This window comes from Arvicanthis niloticus, chromosome 30 (assembly GCF_011762505.2).
Source record: "Arvicanthis niloticus isolate mArvNil1 chromosome 30, mArvNil1.pat.X, whole genome shotgun sequence".
In the NCBI taxonomy this organism is placed as follows: Eukaryota; Metazoa; Chordata; class Mammalia; order Rodentia; family Muridae; genus Arvicanthis; species Arvicanthis niloticus.
In genome coordinates this window covers 10531420-10554081 of record NC_133438.1, presented here as the reverse complement: position 1 = coordinate 10554081, position 22662 = coordinate 10531420, and the positions used below count along the sequence as shown (strand labels likewise).

At 34.4% G+C, this 22662-nt stretch overlaps 1 protein-coding gene across 1 annotated transcript in view; it reads left to right on the top strand.

Annotated features, from left to right (window-relative positions):
• The window catches only part of LOC143440687 (vomeronasal type-2 receptor 116-like), a 35841-nt gene extending 18733 nt beyond the window's left edge, over positions 1-17108 (top strand). The window contains exons 2-6 of the mRNA XM_076927466.1: positions 2131-2425; positions 2754-3545; positions 4243-4458; positions 7671-7794; positions 16180-17108. Of these exons, the coding sequence (XP_076783581.1) occupies positions 2131-2425; positions 2754-3545; positions 4243-4458; positions 7671-7794; positions 16180-17108 (2356 nt within the window). The remainder of the gene's footprint in view (positions 1-2130; positions 2426-2753; positions 3546-4242; positions 4459-7670; positions 7795-16179) is intronic.
• Positions 17109-22662: the final 5554 nt, after the last annotated feature.

Here is a 22662-nt window from a genome sequence, read left to right as displayed (position 1 = left end):
TCTACTTTTTTAATTTTATTTTTCAGGGGATTACAATGCACACATACATTAATTTCAAATTAGACTTTGAATTTTGAGCTACAAACAAACTTGAGGCTGTTTAAGAGCATGAGAAATTGAATTGGACTAAATTCATTTTGGACTATTTTATCACTACAGCCCTATCAGGGTCAAGGAATGATTGTAGTGGTTTGTACAGGAATGGCCCCATAAACTATTCTCTTTAGATATTTTGACCATACTGAGTGGCACTATTAGAATGCATGACCTTGTTGGAGTAGGCATGGATTTGTTAGAGGAAGTGTGTCACTCTGGTTGTAGGGTTACACATTTAAGAAGAATAAGGCTAGCCAGTGTGCCCCAGTTTCTATTTTTGCTGCCTGTAGATTAAGATGTAAAACACTCAGATAAATTTTGTAGACCATTTCTGCCTGTATACTGACATGGTTCCCACCATGACAATTAGACTAAACTCTAAAAATGTAAACTAACCCCAGTTAAGTGTTTTCCTTTATGAGAGTAGCCATGCTCATTTTGTCTCCTCACAGCAATAAAACCTTAACTAAGAAGAATTCTCTCTTATATGTGGGTTGGACTTCATGCTGACCTTCACTCTCTTTGCTGGTTTTTTGACTCACTTGAATATTCACAGATCATTACATGTTATTATATTTAGGGTGAGATCATTAATATAATTTCCATCTTATATTGAAAATTCACTTTCTCTGAAGTCATTGTTAGCTTTTGGTTCTTATTTTCTTCCCACTGCTCTTTAGCTAAATTTTTAATCATTGATAGAAAAGAAAACTATGAAAACTTAATGACATTTTTGTTGTTGTTGTTGTTGTTTTGTTATGTTTTGTTTTGTAATCAACTCACTTTGACAGAGAAATTAAATGATACTTTTTGACAGTGTGGATTAGGGGCCTTTCAGAGTAAAATGTATTTTTTCCACAAAACTCATTATTCAACAGATGAAGAGATGTTTCAGAGAGTAAAACATGCCATGTTAGAGGAACTGAGTTCACATCTTTCAAAAGAATATGAGTACATAAATGTAATCCAGGGATCATATAGAAGGTAGGAGAGAGAAAAAAAATCTCCACAAGTTTGTTGTATGGAGATCCATGCATATTTGAAAATAAATAAATAAATAAAGAATCCCAGCAGGTAGATATGCTGGTGGAAGAATTTTTTCCCAGTAGTCTAGAGAAATAGACAGGTAGATACTTGGTAAATACTTTTGAATTCAAGACCAGCCTAATATACACAACAACTTAGAGTCGAGTTATAGACTCTGTGATATTGAGTAAATTAAGCAAGCAACTGAACACTAAATGAATAAAATGCAAAAGTGCATAAGTATAAAAATACATAAACAAATAAATAAAATAAACTATTTATAATAAGGTGAATAGCTAGGGATCAAATGTAGGATGTCTTGGCTTGAATTCATACTTCCTTAACTCCATACAACTGCATATACTAAGAGACAAACATGCAAACAGTCACATGCATATAACTATACAAATATAAAGTCAAATACATATAACTATAAAAATATAAAGTGCATGGTGATGCATTCTTTTTAGTCTCATTTATTCAAATACAGAAGCTTTTTTTTTCTATGCTTGTTCTATTACACTAGTCATTCCAGGCTGCCAAATACAAAAAATTGTATCAGAGAAATACCTTCAATGGCCACATATGCAATGGCATTTACTTTGGAATGTTATTTAATTAACATATTATGTTTCAAAAGTGGATGAGTTGATAATAAAATAGTAAATATTCATAAATGAAGATCCCAGAAATCCAAAGATCTAGATTCCAACAGATCTGTTATTTGTGGAAAAAATGATTCATGGTTTGTAAACAAAGTGTAAAGAATCAACCTATAAAATATAAATAATATATACTTTGAGGATCTATAATTGATAAGTAGTAATGGTAAAAGATCTTTACTAACCTTAAAACATTTACCTAATTTAGTTCTTCTATTCATGGTGAACAAATTAAATTACATGTTTTGCATAATCAAAGTTTAAGTATAAAATTTACTGTATTAAATATGTAGATATGTGTGGTATATATGATCATCCTCTTATGTATTTCTATGCCCTTACACAGGTATAACTTTAAGAACTACCAGTATATTTTGGCTCTGCGATTTGCCATTGAGGAGATCAATGGGAACCCCAATCTTTTACCCAACATATCTCTTGGATTTGATTTCTACAATGTGAGATTCATTGAGAAGGAAACACTTATTAATACTTGTCTTTGGCTCACATCTCATGTGCAGAGAAAGGTTTTACCTAATTACAATTGCAGAAAGAGAAATTTCACTGCTGCACTCACAGGAACCTCATGGATTACATCTGCCCAAATTGGAACATTGCTTCACCTCTTTAAGTTTCCACAGGTGAGAAAATTTGGATTGTGGGAACTGAGAGTCAATTCCCTTTGTTCATATTATTGGGTTTTTTTAAACTGAAACTATGATTAATCAATTACCGAAACATGAAAGAAATACCCAGACAAATGGGGTTTATTCCAGATTTCTATTCCTTGTAAGAGGAAGGTTGGTGTAGTAAATGAAACCAGGTAAGTCCATGAAACTTACAGGCTTGCCAGAAATTTCCGTAAATGTAGTTAATGGATTGTTCCTTTAAAGTGTTCTGTTATCATCTATTGCTTCAGAAATATTTTTTGATGTTTATATTCTTCCTCTTCTTTCCAATATGCTTCAGATTACTTTCGGACCTTATGATCCTCTCTTGAGTGACCGTGGTCAGTATTCTTCTCTCTACCAGATGACCCCCAAGGACACATCTCTTTCACTTGCCATTGTTTCTTTGATGGTTCATTTTAGGTGGTCCTGGGTTGGTCTCATCATCCCTGATGACCACAAAGGAAATAAAATTCTGTCAGATTTTAAAGAGGAGATGGAGAGAAAAAAAATTTGCATAGCTTTTGTAAAAATGATTTCAGCCACATGGACTTTATATTTTACCAAATTCTGGGAAAATATGGATGAGACAAATGTAGTAATTATTTATGGGGACATTGATTTTCTAGAAGTTGTAATGAGAAATATTGCTCAAAGGTTATTGACATGGAATGTCTGGGTCATGAACATTGAACATCATGTTTTTGACTATGCTGATTATTTCATGTTAGACACATTCCATGGAAGCCTAATTTTTAAGCACAATTATAGAGAGAATTTTGAGTTTACTAAATTTATTCAAACAGTTAATCCTAATAAATACCCAGAAGACATTTATCTTCCCAAGATGTGGTATTTGTTTTTCAACTGCATATTTTCTCATATTAATTGTCATGTTTTGGACAACTGTCAAACCAATGCTTCTTTGGATGTATTACCTAGTCACATATTTGATATGACTATGAGTGAAGAGAGCACTAGTATTTACAATGGTGTGTATGCTGTAGCTCACAGCCTCCATGAGATGAGACTTCAGCAACTTCAAATACAACCATATGAAATTGGAGAAGGGATGGTGTTCTTTCCATGGCAGGTAATAACATTTCTACTGTATTTTATTTTCAGCTGTCTGACATATTAGATTTGCAACAACACTAACTTAGGTATTGCAAAATTCAGTTTATCTTGTCCACTGTCACAGAAATTTTGTGTTTCTAACTTTACCTAGATGTTAAAGTAGTTTCAAGTATATGATTTTTGAAATGGTGTACAAGATACAAGGATCAATATGCTTAGTCAAATCAACTTAATGTCATCAATATTTAGTGCACAATCTTCTCAGGAGAATAGTTGCAATTAAAAAACACATTGCTTTATGTATTTGTTACAAGAGAAATTAAAACAGGGACACTTAATTGAAACAATGATGGTTGGTTTATATAGAAATGATGCCTTTTAATTAATTTCTAGACATCAAGATCCTCATTTTGGAAACTGGAACTCTGAATACATTCTAAAAGCACTTGGGTTTTGCTAAGTTTCAAAAAAGTTAATTTTTTCAGTAGTCATTGATTGCTAACTTGAGCTTGGTTCAAATTTTTCACTGAAAGATCAATAATAATGGAATGGTATTCTGCAGACTCAGGTTTTCTCTTTGTCATAATTAATGGAATATTCCTTAATGTTGATGTTCACAGCAGAAATTAAGAACAATAAGGCAGATCCCACGACCCCACAATTTGTTCTGCCCCTTGGTCATAATATAATATAAAATTATGTTTGTTTTTCAGCTTAACACTTTCCTGAAGGACATTCAAATGAGAGACAAAAGGAGTTTAGATTGGAGACAGACAATAGATGCAGAATATGACATTATTAACGTTTGGAATTTACCAAAGGGTCTTGGACTAAAAGTGAAAATAGGATCCTTTTCTGCAAATGCTCCCCAGGGTCAACAGTTGTCTTTATCTGAACAGATGATACAATGGCCAGAAGTATTTTCAGAGGTGGTTTATGTATTATCTAAGTGCTTTCTGCTTATATTACTAACAATTATGTTTTGTGATTATAATTATGCTTGACTAAAGTCCCATTACACCTTGAGTATCAGTGTAACATATTATAAAGTAACACTAGTATACTAGCTTTTCATTGTCTTTGATTCAGATCAATGGAATTATACAATGTTCAATAAGTCTCACATTGTTAACTCATATGAGAATTTGTTTTTCTCCATTTGTCACAAATTAGGTTTGGGACATGTGGTAAGAGGAAATTTTCTTTTGCAAATGACTTGTGTTAAAAAACTGGAGACAAATTTCTAGTTAGGATTAATATAATGAAACAATTTAAAATTTCTTTTTTATTGTATGGTCCAAAACAATGACTAAAAATGACTTTTAGAAGAAAGACTATATATTTTTTAAATCATTGCTATTTTTATTGACTTTTAAAATTTGTTTTGCTTTGTTTTGATATTTTTTGTCTTATTAGACCTGCCTGTTTTGGGTTTGGGGGGCAGAGGGATTTTTGCTTTGATTTTGTTCCTTGTTCAATTTTTTTTTAAGAGAAGGGGGCAAAAAAGACAGACTTTGGTGAATAGAAGGTAGGAGGGAGGGATGGTTTTCAAAGAAAGACTATATTTTGTTGTATGGTTCTAAAAGTATCAGAGACTACCTAAAATAGAAGCATGACATCAAATGGTCATACTGGAGACAGGCATAGGAAATGGAAAGAAAATGTTTCTACCCATATGTATTGACAGTATACAAAATTAGAAACCTGGAATTGAGGAAATATTTTAACTTTTCAATTTTCAACCACTGTGCTACAAATTCATCAGCCAGTCTAAATTCTAACAAAGTTTCAATAACAGCCCATATAATGTCATGTAAAAGGAAATAAACACTCAAGTGCTTTAGCCTATATGGAAGATTTTTTTTCAAAATATCATATAATATCTCAATTAGCATCTTTTAATTATCCTTCAATTCTCAATATGTCCTATATCATCCAATGTTTAATAGTAACTTGAAATAACTTACAGAACAATTTGAGGGTACAGGGCATTATATTTAAAAATGCATGATTTTCAAGTATAAGAGGATCCTGCTGATGTAATATCCTTTGAATGCAGTAAGCAGTGAATATTGCAGCTCTCCTCTCTCTTCTCTGCAATTGTGACATTTGTACAATAGTGAAATTATAATGTAACTGACCCATTTCAACTTAGCTATATTTATCTATATATTTCTTTCTAAAATACACATTTATTTGCTTCCATGATAATTATAAATCCTTTCAAATTAACAATAAAGATTCATGAGAATGGTGTAATTTAAGATGCACAACACAGTTCTCAGAAAGTTCAAAGATAGTGTTAGTCAAGATGTACCCCATGGATTTCTATATCGTTCCTAATCACTAATTTTTCACAAACGTGTCCTTAACTCATTAAGATTCCAAATTTTTTCATACTATAATATTTCTCAAACCAAAAAATAAGCACATTTGCCTTCTCAAGGTCATAATTTGTTTTCTTTTTAAAATTTTTTTTAAAATATTTTATTGGTTATTTTACATCTTTACTTTTCAAATGTTATCCCCCTTCTCAGTTTCCTGACTGCAACCCCCCTATTCCGTTCTCCAACATCTCACTTCTATGAAGGTCCTCCCCCTATACCCCATTCATGCCTCATTGCCCTAGCAAGTGTTCCCCTGCGAATGGCATCAAGCCTTCAGAGGACAAAGGGCCTCCCTTTTCATTGATGCCAGATAAGACCATCTTCTTCTACACATGCAGCTGGAGCCTTATATCCCTTCATGAGTGATCTTTTGTTGGTAGTTTTGTCCCTGGGAGCTCTGGGAGCTTGGTTGGTTGATATTGTTGTTCTTGCTATGGGGCTGCAAACTCCTTCAGCTCTTTCAGTTCTTTCCCTAACTTCTCCATTGGGGTCTCTCTGCTCACTCAGATGGTTGGCTGCAAGCATCTGCATCTGTATTGGAAGGCACTGGCAGAATCTCTCAGGATACAGCTATATCTTGCTCTTGTCACCAAGAACTTTTTGGCATCAGTAATAGTGCCTTGGTTTGATGGCTGCATGCAGGATGGATTCCCAGGAGGTGTAGTCTCTTTATGAACTTTCCTTTAGTATTTGCTCCACTCTTTGTTTCTGTATTTTCTTTTTTATTTTATATTTTCTTTACATTTCAGATGCTATCTATCCTCTTTCCCCATTTCCCCTCCCTAGAAAACCCGATCCCATGCCTCCTTTTCCTTTTTGCTTTTATACAATTTTTAAAAATGTTAATCAAAGGCTTTATAAGTTTGGTAATGCTCAATCAGAAGTGTAACCCAATACCCAACCAAGATACATAAACTATCTTTGACTGGTGTAGACACGTGAACATCTGTCTCCATGCCCCCCTCTTTCTCTCTATCATCACCTAGCTTCTCCTCTCCTTCATCTTCTCCTCTCTTTACACCATTTATTCCTCTCAGTACTCTGTCCCCCTTAGCTCCTCCTACACATCACATCACCCTTACTGTTAAAATAAATATTTTCTCTCAAAATACAATTAGAGAATACTTATTCCTATTTGTACCAGTGAGGTACAAGATAGTCTAATACCCAGTCCATTATTTTGTTGACTAACCAGAACCTCTGTCATCTCTCCTAATTAAAGCACTTAGGTTTGAAACTGGCTTTTTTCTTGGCTTTAGAATGAATGTCAGCTGAAAACCATCCACTCAGATATTTTCTCTCAAAGTAAATAGCCAGGATTGACTATGAGACTATAGGTCTTCAACCCCGTCAGAAATCCAGAATGACTGAGTTAACTGAAGTTATGGGAAGCACTAAGCATAGGATCAATACTGGGTTAATATTTTCGAGATCTGTGTGTGGCCCCAACCCTCAACCAGGGCTTTATCTAACCTAAAAATGTGGTCTCTATAAGTTCTCCTTCCCCTTTGTGAGGTATTTCAGCTAATGCCATCTGGGATAGATCCTGGGACTCTTTTGCTTTCCTGGCATCTGGTACTTCAAGATGGCAACCACCAGTTACCTATTCCCCATTACTACAAATAATCTTTTCAATATCTTTCGGTGTTAATAACAATATTTTGTCCTTCAGTGTGTGGCCTTCTAAAACTCTGTTTTTATTATTTTTTCATAAAACCCTAAGCATTAAATAACATTCTTTTCATTCTTCTCAGATTCCCCAGTCTGTGTGCAGTGAGAGTTGTGGGGCTGGGTACAGAAAAGTCACCCTGGAGAACAAGGCCATCTGCTGCTACAAGTGCACTCCTTGTGCAGACAATGAGATTTCTAATGAGACAGGTAAGTGCAGATCTTTTTGAAAACTTCCTATTACTCCCCTGGATTCCACAATACAGTAGTAAGTGAAAATGATCTAAGTAAAAGTCAGACATAAATTTTTATTTCTTTGTTAATGAATTTAAATGTCATAATCCATTACCATCCCCTTGAAATAGCTCAACATAGCCATTACAAATCATTCTTGATTTATATTTTTCATCCAGTGCCAATATTGGTATTGGAAGATAAAATATTTTCCCCTGTACTTCTCAATGTTTTTCATTTCACAGAGCCATTTAACATGTATTAATGAAGAATCAAAGATAGTTTTTAAAAATGTATTTCATTGATTTTTAAGAAGTATATTACGTAAAGTTCTGTTACATCTTCATAGGAATTAGTAACAGCCCATTTCTCATTTTTAGTTTTTGACAGTTTTATACAATGTGTTTTTATCCCATTCACTACCCATACTTCTTCCAGATTTATTTTCCCCTTCTTTAGCTCCCAAAATTTGTAATTAAACTATGTAATACAGTTCATGATACTCATCTATGCTTATGTGTGTGCATGTCACTTAAAAGTTGTTAATCAACCATGTGCTGCACACTGAAAAAAAACTGATTCTCCTCCCAGTAGTTATCAATTGCTAATACCTCATTTTCTGGAGAGGGGGATATCTTTATGGCTACCTTAAATATCTACGTTGAAATTTTGTCTGGTTTAAACTGGCATGCATCTAACACCTTTTTCTCATATGTTATGAGTTTATGGAAATAACATATCTGTGTTCAGAAAACTGTTATTTCATAGTCTCCTGTACACTGAAAGTATTGCTAACATTCTGGGTTATCTTTAATTAGCATTTTATAGATATTTTATTTTGTCACTGGACCCATTTGGAAAAATTATATGTTGTGGTCTTTTAGGGGTTGGTGTACATTAAGGGCCTGGCTTTAAGATTTATAAGTCCATGTGACATCAGGTCTCTATTTTTTTTTTTCTGCTACTGCCTTCAAATCAGAATTTAAGCATTTAACTTGTGTTCCAGTGTGATCTATCCTTGGGTGCTTTTATGTTTCCTGCTATTATGGTAATGAAGGAAAACTCTAAATCTATAAGCACAAACCACATTTAATGAATTATTTATTTATTTGCAATCCAGTCATTCTCCCCATTCTGAGGCTGTCAGGAGCCATAATGGGACAAGCTAATAATTAGCAGATGATCATCCTGAAATGCTTGCATCGGGTTATTATATAATCTGCGACAAGTGTGCTCCATCCAGCAAGGCTGTGGAGACGAATTTTAGGAAAGATTCCTTCTATTAATATGCTTTTCCCATTATTATTATTATTATTATTATTATTATTATTATATTATTATTATTATTATTATTACTATGCATATGCAACAATCACTAAGCAATAGCACACCCCTTTGGAGCAGATCTCTGCAGATCCACGAAGATGAACTGTCTTGTAGTGATACTATATAGACAAATAGATGACTTCTTAAGTCTTAATTATGATCCTATAAGAATTCCTATTAAATCCCTCATGCATACTCAAAACTGCAATTAGAACTCTGCTAGTCTCCTGAATGTCATCAGTTAATTGCCCCAGAGAGATAGTAACCAGACGTTTTCCTGCTCTGAGCACATTCCAAGAAGTTGTAAACCAATTAACCAAGGGTCACTAAAAGGGAATTAATGATTTATTATAGGTACCAGGACAGAAGAGAATATTTCTTGGGTTTGTCTACACAAAACTTCACTAATTTATTTTTTTTAATCTTTATTTTTTTTATTAGATACTTTATTTACACTTCAGATGCCGTCCCCCGCCCTTAGAAAACCCCTATCCCATGCCCCCTTTTCCTTTTTACATTTATACATTTTTTTAAATAATGTTAATCATAGGCTTTATAAGTTTGGAATTGTTCAATCAGAGGTGTAACCCACTGACCAAACTAGATATAACAACTATCTTTGACTGGTGGAGATACATGAATATCTGCCTCCCTGTCTCCCCCCTCTTTCTCTCTTTCATCACCTAGCTTCTCCTCTCCTTCTTCTTCTCCTCTTCTTACTCCTTTTCTTCCTCTCAGTACTCCTCCTACCTTAGCTCCTCCTACACCTCACACTTCCTGTTAAAATAAAACTTTTCTCTAAAAATACAATTAGGGCATAATTATGCCAATTTGTACCAGTGAGGTAGGTACAGGATAGTCCTCATACCCAGTCCATCCATTTGTTGACTAACCAGCTCCTCTGTCATCTATCCTAACTAAAACATTTAATTCTGAACCTGGCTTTAGGATGAATGTCAGCTGACGACCATCCACTCATATCTTTTCTCTTAAGGTAAATTTCTATATGTTTTCAACCCCGTCAGAAATCCAGAATGACTGAGTTAACTATAATTGTGGGAAGCACAAAGCAAAGCTTCTAAAACTTAGCCAATTTATAGAGACCTCTGAACACCTGGACACTCGCTCTACTTCAAAACATTGGAACATCTGTTCTTCTGCCTTCTGGCCCAGGATCATCTGACAGACCTTAGTGCTGCAGAATTATTAAGGGTTATGCAGAATTATTAAGAGAAGAAAAAAGAAGCTGCTCCCCACCCACCCACACCAGGGCAAGTCCCCAGCATGAGGTCACCCTCCCACAGTTCCTTATCCCATTCCTTCACCCTCTGTCTTGGCCTTTCTGCTTCTTATAGTTCTTAAATTAAGTGGGTTGTATCCTAGGTACTCAATGCTAGTTTGCTATTCTCAATTTGTTTGCAAATACATATGATGTATGGCCTTTTGGGTCTGGGTTACCTTACTCAGGATGATATTTTGTAATTTCATCCCTTTTCCTTCAAAACTCATGATTACCTTGATCTTAATAACTGAGTAATATTCCATTGTGTAAATAGAAACACATTTTCTGTATTCATTCTTCTGTTGTGGGATATTTGGTTTCCATCTAGCTTATCATTTTTAGAAATGAGGCCACTATGATCATAGTCGAGCATGAGCATGTGTCCCTGTGACATGGTGGGATTTTTTGAGTATATACCCAAGAAAGTCTACATGGGTCTTTAGGTAGGTCTATTTCCAAAATTCTGAGGAAATGCTAGAGTGATTTCAAGAGTGGTTGTTCCAGTTTGCAATCCCAAAAACATTAAATAAGTTTTCAACTTTCTGTGCATTCTTGCCAGCATGTATTCTCACCTGCATTTTTGAACCCAGACATTCTAATCGGTGTTAGGTAGAATCTCAGAGTCATTTTGATTTGCATTTCACTGATCACTAAGGACTTTAGTTCTTCAGTGCTTTTAGATATTAGAGACTACTCTGTTGTGAATTCTCTGATTTATGCTGAGTTCCTTGATCCACTTGTACTTGAGTTTTCAACAAGGTGATAAATAAGGATCTATTTTCATACTACGAAATACAGACTGTTAATTAAACCAACACCATTCATTGAATATGCTTTCTGTTTTCAACTGTATGTTTTTGGCTTCTCTGTCAAAGACAAAGTGTCCATATGTATGGGAGCTTATTTCTGGATCTTCAAACCTATTCCCTTGATTGACCTGTCTATTTCTCTACCAATACCATGTTTTTTGTTTTGTTTTTGGTTTTTTATCACTATTGCTCTGTAGTACATATCGAAGTCAGTGATGCTAATTCCTTCAGAAGTTCTTTTCGTGTTAAGAAATTTTTTTGCAATGCTGAGCTTTTTGTCTTTCCATATGAAAATGAGAATTGCCCTTTCAATGTTTGGGATGAACTATGTTGGAATTTTGAAGGGAATTTCATTGAATTTATTGATTGCTTTTGGTAATATTGTAATAATTACTAAGTTAATCCTACCAATCTATGAACATGGGAGATCCCTCCATTTTCTAAGGTCTTTTTCAATTTCTTTCATTAAAGACTTGAATTTATTGTCATACAGATATTTTATTTACTTGGAAAGAGTTACATCAAGATTTTTATACTATTTCTGCATATTGTGAAGCGTGTTGTTTCTCTTATTTTTCTTATCCTGTTTATTTTTTGTGTAATAGAAGGCCACTAATCTGTTTGAGTTAATTTATTATCCTTCCACTTTGCTTAAATTATTATCTATAGAAGTATTCTAGTAGATTTTTGAGGTTGCTTATGTAAACCACCATATTATCCACAAATAGTGATACCTTGACTATTTCTTTTAAAACTTGTGTGCCCTTGATCTACGATGGTTGTCTTAGTGCTATATCTAGAAATTTGACTATTATACTGAATAGATATTGAGAGAGCAGGCATCCTTGTCTTGTCCTTTAATTTAGTAGGATTGCTTCTAATATCTCTCAATTTAATTTGAAGATGGCTGATGGTATGCTGTATATTGCTTTTATTGCACTTAGGTAAGAATATTTACTCGCCGATCTCTCCAATGCTTTTAACTTGAAGGCATGCTGTATTTTGTAAAACACTTTTTCATCTTCTAAAGAGATAATCATTTGTTTTATAGTTGAGTTTGTTTATATCATGGATTACATTAATGGATTTTTGTATGTTGAACCATCCCTGCATCTCTAAAATTCTACAAAAGAATTCCTACAGCTTAACTGTTTAAGTATGTGGCTGAATACAAAATTAACTCAAAGCAGTCAGTACCCTCTAATACCTAAGCAATAAAAGGTTTGAGAAGGAAGTTAGAAAAACAATACTGTTCACAATAAATAGAAATACTATCAACTTCATGTAGCTCTAACCAAGTAAGTGAAAAATCTATATGATACAAACTTCAAGTCTCTGAAGAGAGAAATTGAGGAAGACATCAGAAGATGGAAAAATCTGCTTTGCTTTTAGATCAATTGAACTAACATAGTAGAAATGGCCATCTGACCAATAGCAATGTCCAGAGTCATTACAAGCCCCAGCAAAATTCCAGAACAATTCTTCACACATTTTGAAACAACAATTCTCAACTTCATAAGGGACTTAAAGTCCATGCCCTCAATGACACATTTTCCTTCAACAAAGCCACAGCTACAAATAGTGCTACTACCTGGGCCAAGCATATTCAAACTAGTACTTGTCACTCCCTTGGCCCTATAGGGTTGTTTAAACACTTGAGTCTATGAAGGTAACAGCTAGGCATAGCATTGTAAAAAATAAATTTTGTTCAACTTACACTATCCACATATTCTATAACAGTTTCAACAATGTTAAATATGCAAGTTTAAAGTTTCTTCTGAAATTCATTCAAACTCTTCAGTGTAACTAATCCACAAAGCAAGACATGAACCAGTTGGGCAAACTTCAACTTCTGGATCTCCAGGTCTCGTGTCAAAGAGGTCTTCAAATCTTCACTCTTTTTTCATCTTTGTTGACTGTTACAAAATTCTTGCTCCTTGGCTGGTTCTAATCCCTGCTAGCAGCTTTCTTCAGCAGATATCCCGTGGCGCTGAAATCTTGAACATTTTGGAGTTTCTAGGGCAACTTCAACATATTGCTTCTTCTTTCAATGTCTGAGATCTGCACATGATCTTCTAGTCTCCTCCATAGAGCTTCATTATTTCTCTAGCTCTGCCCTCTGTAGTTCTCTAGTCTCTGATTGAATCTACAATTTTTGTAGATGGTTTTGGTGTCGGTGATCATTTCATGCTACTGGCATTTCTAATACACTGTGTTCTTACACTACAGCTAGGCTTCAACAATAGCTTCTCATGAGCTCTCTTCATGTTTCTAAGCCTCAACATCTATTCATGACATTTCCAGTCCTGGGACATTAACTGCAAATGAGGATTTTCCATCACTCATGACATTTCCTGGACCCTCACATTGCCAAGCCTCAGCTACTTTCTCTGAACCCTTCTTATTTACAAATTCAGTACTACCAGGGTAAACCTAATATGAAGTCCAACTTCACGTCATGGTACAACCTTGCCTATCTCTGGAACACAGCTTCCTTAATTCTTTAGAAAACACCTCCCAGATAATTTCACCTCAGTAATGCTGATCTAGTCTTAATTACTGCTAATTTCTTAGCTCTACCTAACCAGCATCAATTGTTCCAGTAGTCCCTTTCTCTTATTAACTCATAATCCAAAGCCACATGGCAAATGCTGCCGAGCTTAGCTGATTACTGGGGCTGGAATATGGCTCCCTCTTATTATATTACCAACTTTTATTTTATAACTCTCTAACAGCATAATATTGGTTGTCCTTGGACTTGCTCTGTAGAATGACCTTGAACTCAAAGATTTGCATGGCTCTGTCTCCAGAATGCTGAGATGTAAAACATGTACTGTCACACCTGGATTTAGGATTCTTTTCTACTTGGTACTGGCTCTGTCATAGGCTGGCCTTAAACTCAGAGATCTCCTTCTCTTTGTCTCTTGGGATTTCCATGGCCTCTGTTTCCCATGATACAGGTAAAAGGCCTGTGTCTTCCAGCCTCAAGATCTGGATCACAGGTTTGCCCTCTATTTCTGGATAGTTCATTCCAGGTTAAAACTCTGAAGTATTCCTTTTTAAATTGCAAATAGAAAAAAATGGTTGGGTGAGATCTTGCACAAATATCAAAACTCTCTTAACTCTTTCTCTCTGTGAAACTAGGATTCAGCTCCATTTCATTTCATGCAGCCCTTTTATTTTTACTTGAACTATATGCTTTCTTTTTTTCCTTTATAAGCTTGTTATGCTTATATGACAATGCTCTTCATGAGACTTAGAGATCTAAGGTTCTTTTTAGTTTTTCAAAAGTTCCTTTGTTAATTCAATTTATATAAATCTCTTTGTTTTAGCCTCAGTTAGGCTTCTTAGAGGTGGGCAAAATGGAGCCACATATTTCACCAAAATATCTCAACAGCAGCCCCATCTAAAAATACTTTTACTCTGAAACCTCTAGGAACAGGCTTCCACTGTTCAAGTCACCCTCAGTAACAAAGGTTTTCATATTCCTACAAGTATGGCCCATTAATCCCCACTTAAAGCATTCTACTGCTTTCCAAATCCAGTATCTCAAAATCCACATTCTTACAACCAATAACATCATCAGGCCCATCACAGAAATACCCCACTACAGGTACTAACTTATGTCTTATGGTTTTACTGCTGTGAAAAATCACTTTCAAAAGTCAACTTTTATAAGGACAACATTTCATTGGGACTGGCTTATAGGTCGAGTGGTTCAGTCAATTATCCACAAGTCAGCAAAATGACAGTATCTAGGCAGACACAGCAAAGGATGAGCTGAGAGTGTTTCATTTTCAGGTGAAATCTTCTAGAAAAAGAGTAACTTTCAGGTATATGGGATGAGAGTCCTAAAGCCCACTCCTACTCTGACATACTTCATTCAACAAACCCACACTTCCCAATAGAGCCTCTTTCTGGGTCAAACATATGCCAAAATAATTTAATGTATAAATCATGGAGCATCTATATATGTTAGTCACAATATTTACAAAAATTTAAAAAATTCCAAAGCAGAGTATCATATTTTTTTGAAAATTCCTCAAATTTTCTAAGAATATTCTTTCCTGGTGAAAATATATGCGTGCCTCAAATGTTATGAAAACATATTATTGGGTAATTATTGAGCACTATCTAATGTAATAGAATCTATACCATAAATACCAGCAGAGAATAAACAGAATCTAAAAACACAAGGAATTTTAGGGAGAAAAGTTAATTTATGATTCCCATATAAGAAAGCATTATGAGAAAAAATTTGTGAAACATATTTTCTCTAATCTAGATTTCCTATATCTAAGTTAAAAAGGATCTGTGAACTATGAGTGCTATCAGGGCCAAAGTAGGATTTTACAATGTAATTTAGTATTCTAGTTACTTTCAAAAGTATTACAGGGTTGTCAGTAAAGACAGAGGAATATTGTAGAATCGGAGAACAAAGAAACTAAGTAGTACAATATAAATTGCAATTATAAAGATTGTTAAGGAATTAACTGAAGGTTAATGAATACCTGAAAAGACAATAGTATTCATAACAGAGGTAGGGCTTGAAAGCCTACATATTTTCCCACTGAAGCCAGTCCCAGTTGTACATAAACTGGCAGGACTAAATAAACTGTGTGGCTATTAAAATATAAAAGAGATAGAGAGCACAAGGAGTTATTAGTAAAAACAGAGGGAAGGGAAGAAGTGTGATGGTATTAGTTAAATTAGGATTGGACCAAATCCTAATATATGTGAAAATAAATATAGAAAGTAATATGTAAGGAACAAGTTTAGTTTATAAATCTAAAATTAAGCATACCAGTGTACTAATCATTTGGTTCCTGAGAAAGTAAAGTACAGTGGCATCTGTGACAGTCCCTGTATTTAGAAATGTCTCAGAAAAAAGGAATCACCATAGACTGGACTCCTGATCTCATGATAACTTATATTTCTGACTAGATGTAGACCAGTGTGTGAAGTGTCCAGAGAGTCACTATGCAAATACAGAGAAGAACAACTGCTACCTAAAATCTGTGAGCTTTCTGTCCTATGAAGATCCCTTGGGAATGGCTCTAGCCAGCATTGTTTTGTGCTTATCTTCACTCACTGCCTTTGTTATAGGCATCTTTGTGAAACACAGAGACACTCCTATTGTCAAGGCCAACAATCGATCTCTGAGTTACATTTTGCTCATCACACTTACCTTCTGTTTCCTATGCTCTTTGAACTTCATTGGTCAGCCCAACACAGCTGCCTGCATCCTTCAGCAGACCACCTTTGCAGTTGCATTCACTATGGCACTTGCCACTGTGTTGGCCAAAGCTATTACTGTGGTCATTGCCTTCAAGGCCACATTTCCAGGAAGAATGGTAAGGTGGATAATGATATCCAGGGGTCCAAACTACATCATTCCTATCTGCACCCTGATCCAGCTTCTTATTTGTGGAATATGGATGGCAACATCTCCACCATTCATTGACCAAGATGCTCATACTGAACATGGACACATCATCATTTTGTGCAACAAGGGCTCAGCTGTTGCCTTCCACTCTGTCCTGGGATACCACTGTATCTTGGCCCTTGGGAGTTATACCATGGCCTTCTTGTCTAGGAATTTACCTGATACATTCAATGAATCCAAATTTCTGTCATTCAGTATGCTGGTGTTCTTCTGTGTCTGGGTCACCTTTATTCCTGTCTACCACAGCACTAAAGGGAAGGTCATGGTGGCTATGGAAGTGTTCTCTATCTTGGCTTCCAGCACAGCACTCCTTGGCTTTATATTTGGTCCAAAGTGTTACATTATCTTGTTGAGACCAGAGAAGAATTCATTTAATCATATTAAGAAAAAAACTCATTCTAGAAGAAAGAATTCTCCTAACATATAGTTGAAACAATAAATTTACCTTTTATGTTAACAATTTCATAAAAGGGATCATTCATATATCATTCTAAAATATGTTATACAATTACAAAGTGAATGTAACTTTAACTGGTTTTATTTATTTACCCATCTATATTATAGTGTTATAATATGAAAGCCATTTATTTTCCATGTTTGAACTATATTTTATCTAATAATTCAACTTCTCTAAGTCTAAGTTCTTATGATTCCATTACTGGATTATGTCAAATGTTTGTATCCTTTCTTGATATAAACTCTTTTTTTCTGTTTATTGTTCAATTTTTCAAACTCTATGAATCTTCTTCTTTCTGCCTGAAATAGTTTAAAACATTTAGTTCATAAAGTCTATTGTAAATTAATTACTTATATTAAAACTTAATTGTAAATTAATTAATCATATTAAATTATTAATATTATTATCAATTGTAAATTAATTAATTATATTAAATTATTGTAAATTAATTAATCATATTAAAACCTAATTGGCATATAAGAAATAGGTAAATTTCTTGTTTATTTAATTTTTAATATACCATGGTTGAAAATGAACAACATAATATATGTAAAGCTCTCAAGGCATTTACTTAATTTATAATGATCTGTTTCAATTTATGTATTTATATTGAAGCCCCTAATTGTCATAATTTAAATTAAGTCTTTTATAATATAGAAGAATACTAGTTCATGGCATTATGATTTGTATAATAAGTTATTGTAAAGGTTCATTTAGAAATAGATTTTATTACCCAAAGTGAAATATGAGTCTACCTTAGCAATCGACTTGGAACCTCCATTTATAGCTTGACAAAATTTGTGACATGTCCATCTGTTGAAAGTTAGCTGACTACCCCCACATGCATTAAAATTTGACATTTACACATATGTTATTTAATATTTCCCTTACTAACTCATCTGGGAATTCCTAGTGTCACAACTTGTTCATGTTGAATATTTGTGTTGGTTTTTAAATATAAATTTTTCATTTGATTTCTATTCATTTGATTTTTCTCTCACATAATGTTTTGTAAATTGGTAAAATTATCAATCAAAATCAAAATTCACTTATAGCCTTCTATTTTATTACTACCCTTTTCTCCATGATTCATTATTATTTTTTGAAAATAATAGATATTATACTTAAAATAATCTTTTTGTATTTCCATTGTTATATAAAAGAAAACAAATATAATGTTGTTAGAACTATAGCATATGACATTTTTTTCTAGTCATGGTCTATCTTTGCTCTTATAACAACATTCTTGGCTATATCTTTTTAAGATTTTCTCGGTAAATTTTTTATTTCTCTGATGGCCAGCTCAAGTAGAGGGAAACCATGTCTTTATTGGAAATCTTCATGGGGAGTCTACCCAATGGCAGAAATACCATGCATCTTGGATGGAAACATACACCTCCCATATTATTAAACTAATATTAGTACAGCCATATCTAATGGAAACAGTGAAATTGAAAAAGCCAGCACAGCTGTTTGACAAAGATCCAATAAAGCAGACCTCCATGTTAAATTCATGATCAACTGTTTTTTTTTTTTCTTCTGGATCTCCTCATGTTGAAGACTTGAGGGAGGCTTTTATGATTTGTAAAACTTGAGGATATTAAATTGGTAGAAAATTTCTTCAGAATTATTTATCCCAACATCCATGTGTCCTTTTCTAAGCTTTCCCAGAAATTTCCTAAATATATTACCTATCCTGCTTTAGGAAGATATTCTTATCTGGGTCTACTTGAAGATCCCCTTTTCTTGTGGAGGTGTGACACATCTAAATATGTCAATAGATCTCCCTATAATGAAATGGTTTCAAAATATTGTAGGAAGAGCTGTGTTTGGACTTACAAAGGAAGAAAATAACCAGAACAAAATAAATCTTGAAAAATTCAAAAATTGATTGGGCTGCACCAAGTTCAAAATACAGGTCTCTTCTTACAATGCCTCAGGCAATTACATGGCATATGAGATTGGGGGTGTCACATATGGTATGCCTCTCCAATAAAAAATACACCAACAAAGTCAAAATGGCTGGCATTAATACCCCCTTATATCAGACATATATGGATGCAAAGAGAATGGTCTGGAAGAATGATTTAAAAACAAACAACAACCAAAACACAAAAATATCAAGACCTCTTATTCTTAGAGAAGTTAGCTTGCAAAGGGCCACTGTGGCATCTAATGGTTAAGAATCAACATAAGACCAATATTAGAGAAATAAAGAAGTTTTACTAAGATCCAAAAAAAAAAAAAATCATTGTATTATGCCAGTGAAAAATAATGACAGCAGCATTGGTCTTAAAGTTTTTTGGGGGGGCCCAAATGACAAATTGGTACTTTGGCCATTAACACTTGGTAATTAACCAGTTGACATGCAAACTTCCCACCCTAGCTTGGAGATTTTACTTATGTCTACTGCCTTGAAACCTCAAAAGCTGCCAGCCTGAGAATGAGCTATCATGCCTCGGGAAAACATGCCTCTAGATTATTTTTTTTTAATATTCTTTAGTAATTTACATACCAAAAGACATTCCCCTATTGTTCTCCCTTCCCAGAGTTCTTCACCCCATTCCCCTTCCCCTTTACCTCTAATATAGTGCTCTTCCTTCGCTAGGCATCTTACTTTCCTGGTGCATAAAGTCTATACAAATTTAGGCCTCTTCTCACTCACTGAGGCTAGACAAGGCAGTCCTCTGATAAATATGTATCTCAGGACTTGGACCAGGCAGTGTAGGCTCCTATTTTCAAGCACAAATTTGTTTCAGTAATAAAGTCAGAGTTTGGTTCCTGCTTATGGAATGGGTTCCAAGTTGTGCCATTCCATGTTCAACCTTTCTTTACTCTGTGCACAAATTTTGTCCCTGCCTGGGAATGGGCTCTCATGGCTTGAAAAATATGCATTCATATTTTTAAATGTTGAGATTTGTGTTTTTTTGAGGGGAAACAATTAGAAAAATTAATTCTGTTCTATTATGGCTTATCAATGACGACTAAATTTTTGACTCTAGTCATGATTGTAAATGATAACTGTGTTCAATCGCAGTTTATAAATGATGACTATACATAAAATCTTATAACCAAGATAAAGTCAGAACACATGTGTTAGTACAAAAGTAATAAATTAGTCATCTGCTGGGTGGAACCTCTCAGAGCACAACATGCTCCTGTCTACAAGTACAACAGAGTGTCATTAGTAGAGTCAGGAATTGGTGCTTACCCATGGGACAACTCTCATTTTGGGCTAGTTACTAGATGGTCATTCCCTTAATATTTGCTCCATGCCCCATTTCTGCATTTCTTGTAAAAAGTACATAGTTTGGTTTAAAATCACTTGGGTTCCTGCCTGAGAACAGGAGGTAGCCTCTTCAAGTTCTCTATCCCCAATTGAGTGAGTCACATATAAGGTAAACCTCATTGATTCTTGAGTGCTTCTGATATCCCAGGTCTTTCTTCCTTCCTGGAGATGACACCCCACCTCCTCAACCTCATCAGATGTATATTTCCATTCATTTTCATGGCCATCTAGCCATCTCACCTGTCTTTCCAACACCTGATACCAAAACCCACTTTCCCCTCCTCATCTCCCTTCTGTTTTGCTCTGAAGGTTTACTCTCCACAGGTGATGCACACAGATACAATCATATAAAGTCATACAGTGGATGGAGATTGGGGACTCTTATGAAAGATTAGGAGGATGGACTGTAGGCCCCAATAGGATAGGAACTGCACAGGATGACAAATGGTGTCAACTAACCTGGACATATGGGACTCTCAGAGAACAAATCACAAACCAAAGAACATACATGGCCTTAACCTAGGCCTCCCAACACATGCATAGTAGATTGGCAGCTTGGTGTTCATGTGAGTCTGGAATGACTGGAACAAAAGATGTTGTTTATATTTGGGATATGTTATTCTATGTGGACCACCTTGTCCGGCATACTAGAGACTTGAAGTTCTAAGGTGGAAAGATAACTGGGGTGTCCACACCTGTGCAGAAGTGAATGGGAGAGTGAGTATGAGAGGACTTCTGGGAAAGAGTGACTGGGAGTGTCAGTGAGCAGTATCTATTGTGAATATTTAAAAATTAAAACAAAATAAATAAAAAGTATGCTACAACAAAGCAAAACAAACAAAAAAGAATCTATCTCTAACTACAGAGTTTCATATAATTAAATTATAAATGAATTCTGATTGCCAGGCAGTCAAGGTTGCAATATTTAAAATACAATGTTTAACTCACTTATTTTTTTTCATCCTTATTACCTCTTTTTTTGACAACTACTGTCAGCTACTGGGGCTTGCCCCAAACACAACATTTTTTTCTAAACTTTCTGAATAGTGAAGTTCTTATTCACACGTAAGTCTTGTTTCCTGTACTCATCAAAGGAATGTATCTTTGAAATATATCCAGATCATTAAATAAAACCACAAATACTCAAAATGCAGAATTGTGAAGATAAAATTAAAACTGACATATTTGCAACACACTAACAAACAAAGGCTCATGGTTAATTGGTAAAAATGGGGCAGAAAAAATTTAGAGCCATTAAACCAGGACGTTTGGTAAGAGTTTGTATCTGTGGAAGGAAGCAGCTACCTATAAAATTATATAAAATATCATCAACATGACTATCTACATATAGCCTACACCAGAGCAACTATGTATACATGCTGCTGTCAATATAGACAGCTCAGCAGAGAATGAATAAAGTACAGAAAACTAAGTAATACTCAGAAAGCAATAATCAGTAATTGTAGGGTATTTAATCTATATCTAAGAAAACACATTCTGCTAAAAAAATGAATGAAAATGGGGAGTGATAAAGATTATTGCTCACTAAACCACATGTGGGCATGTTATCTGAGTCTATGTTACTTACTTTATTGTGTATATTTAGAATACTATATGTACTTTCATTTTGACTTGTTTAATCATGGAACACTGTTGAGAAACTGAGTAATTAAAAAAGTTTGGTCTGTGGACTTTAATCTAATGACTTCACTTTCTTTGTTATAAGTGTTTATTTTGATTTTTCTTTTCCTGAGTTTTAACATTTTAACTTTTAATGACTAATTATTATTAACATTTCTTTAAGTGCTTCTTCAACCTTGAGATTTTTCTGTGGAGAATTCTCTGTTTAGCTCTGTGTGTGACCATTTTAATTTGGGTTATTTGGGTTGGTGGTGTTTAATTTTTTTATGATCTTTATAATTTTTGGATATTTGCCCGCTTTCAGATGTAGCATTGGTGAAGGTTCCTTCACAATCTGTACTCTTATTGACAGTATTCTTTGTCTTACTGAAGCTTTGCAATTACATGATATCCCACTTATGACTTTTTATCATAGAGCTTTTACCATTGATGTCCTCTTCAGCAAATTGTATTCTGTGGTAATGCATTCAAGAATTTTTCCCTCTTTCTCCTCTATTGGATTTAGTCTATCTTTTATTTGTTTGTTTTTTTCCTTTGATATCATTGATACAATTGATCATGAGCTTTGTGTAGGGTGATAAATATGTATCTATT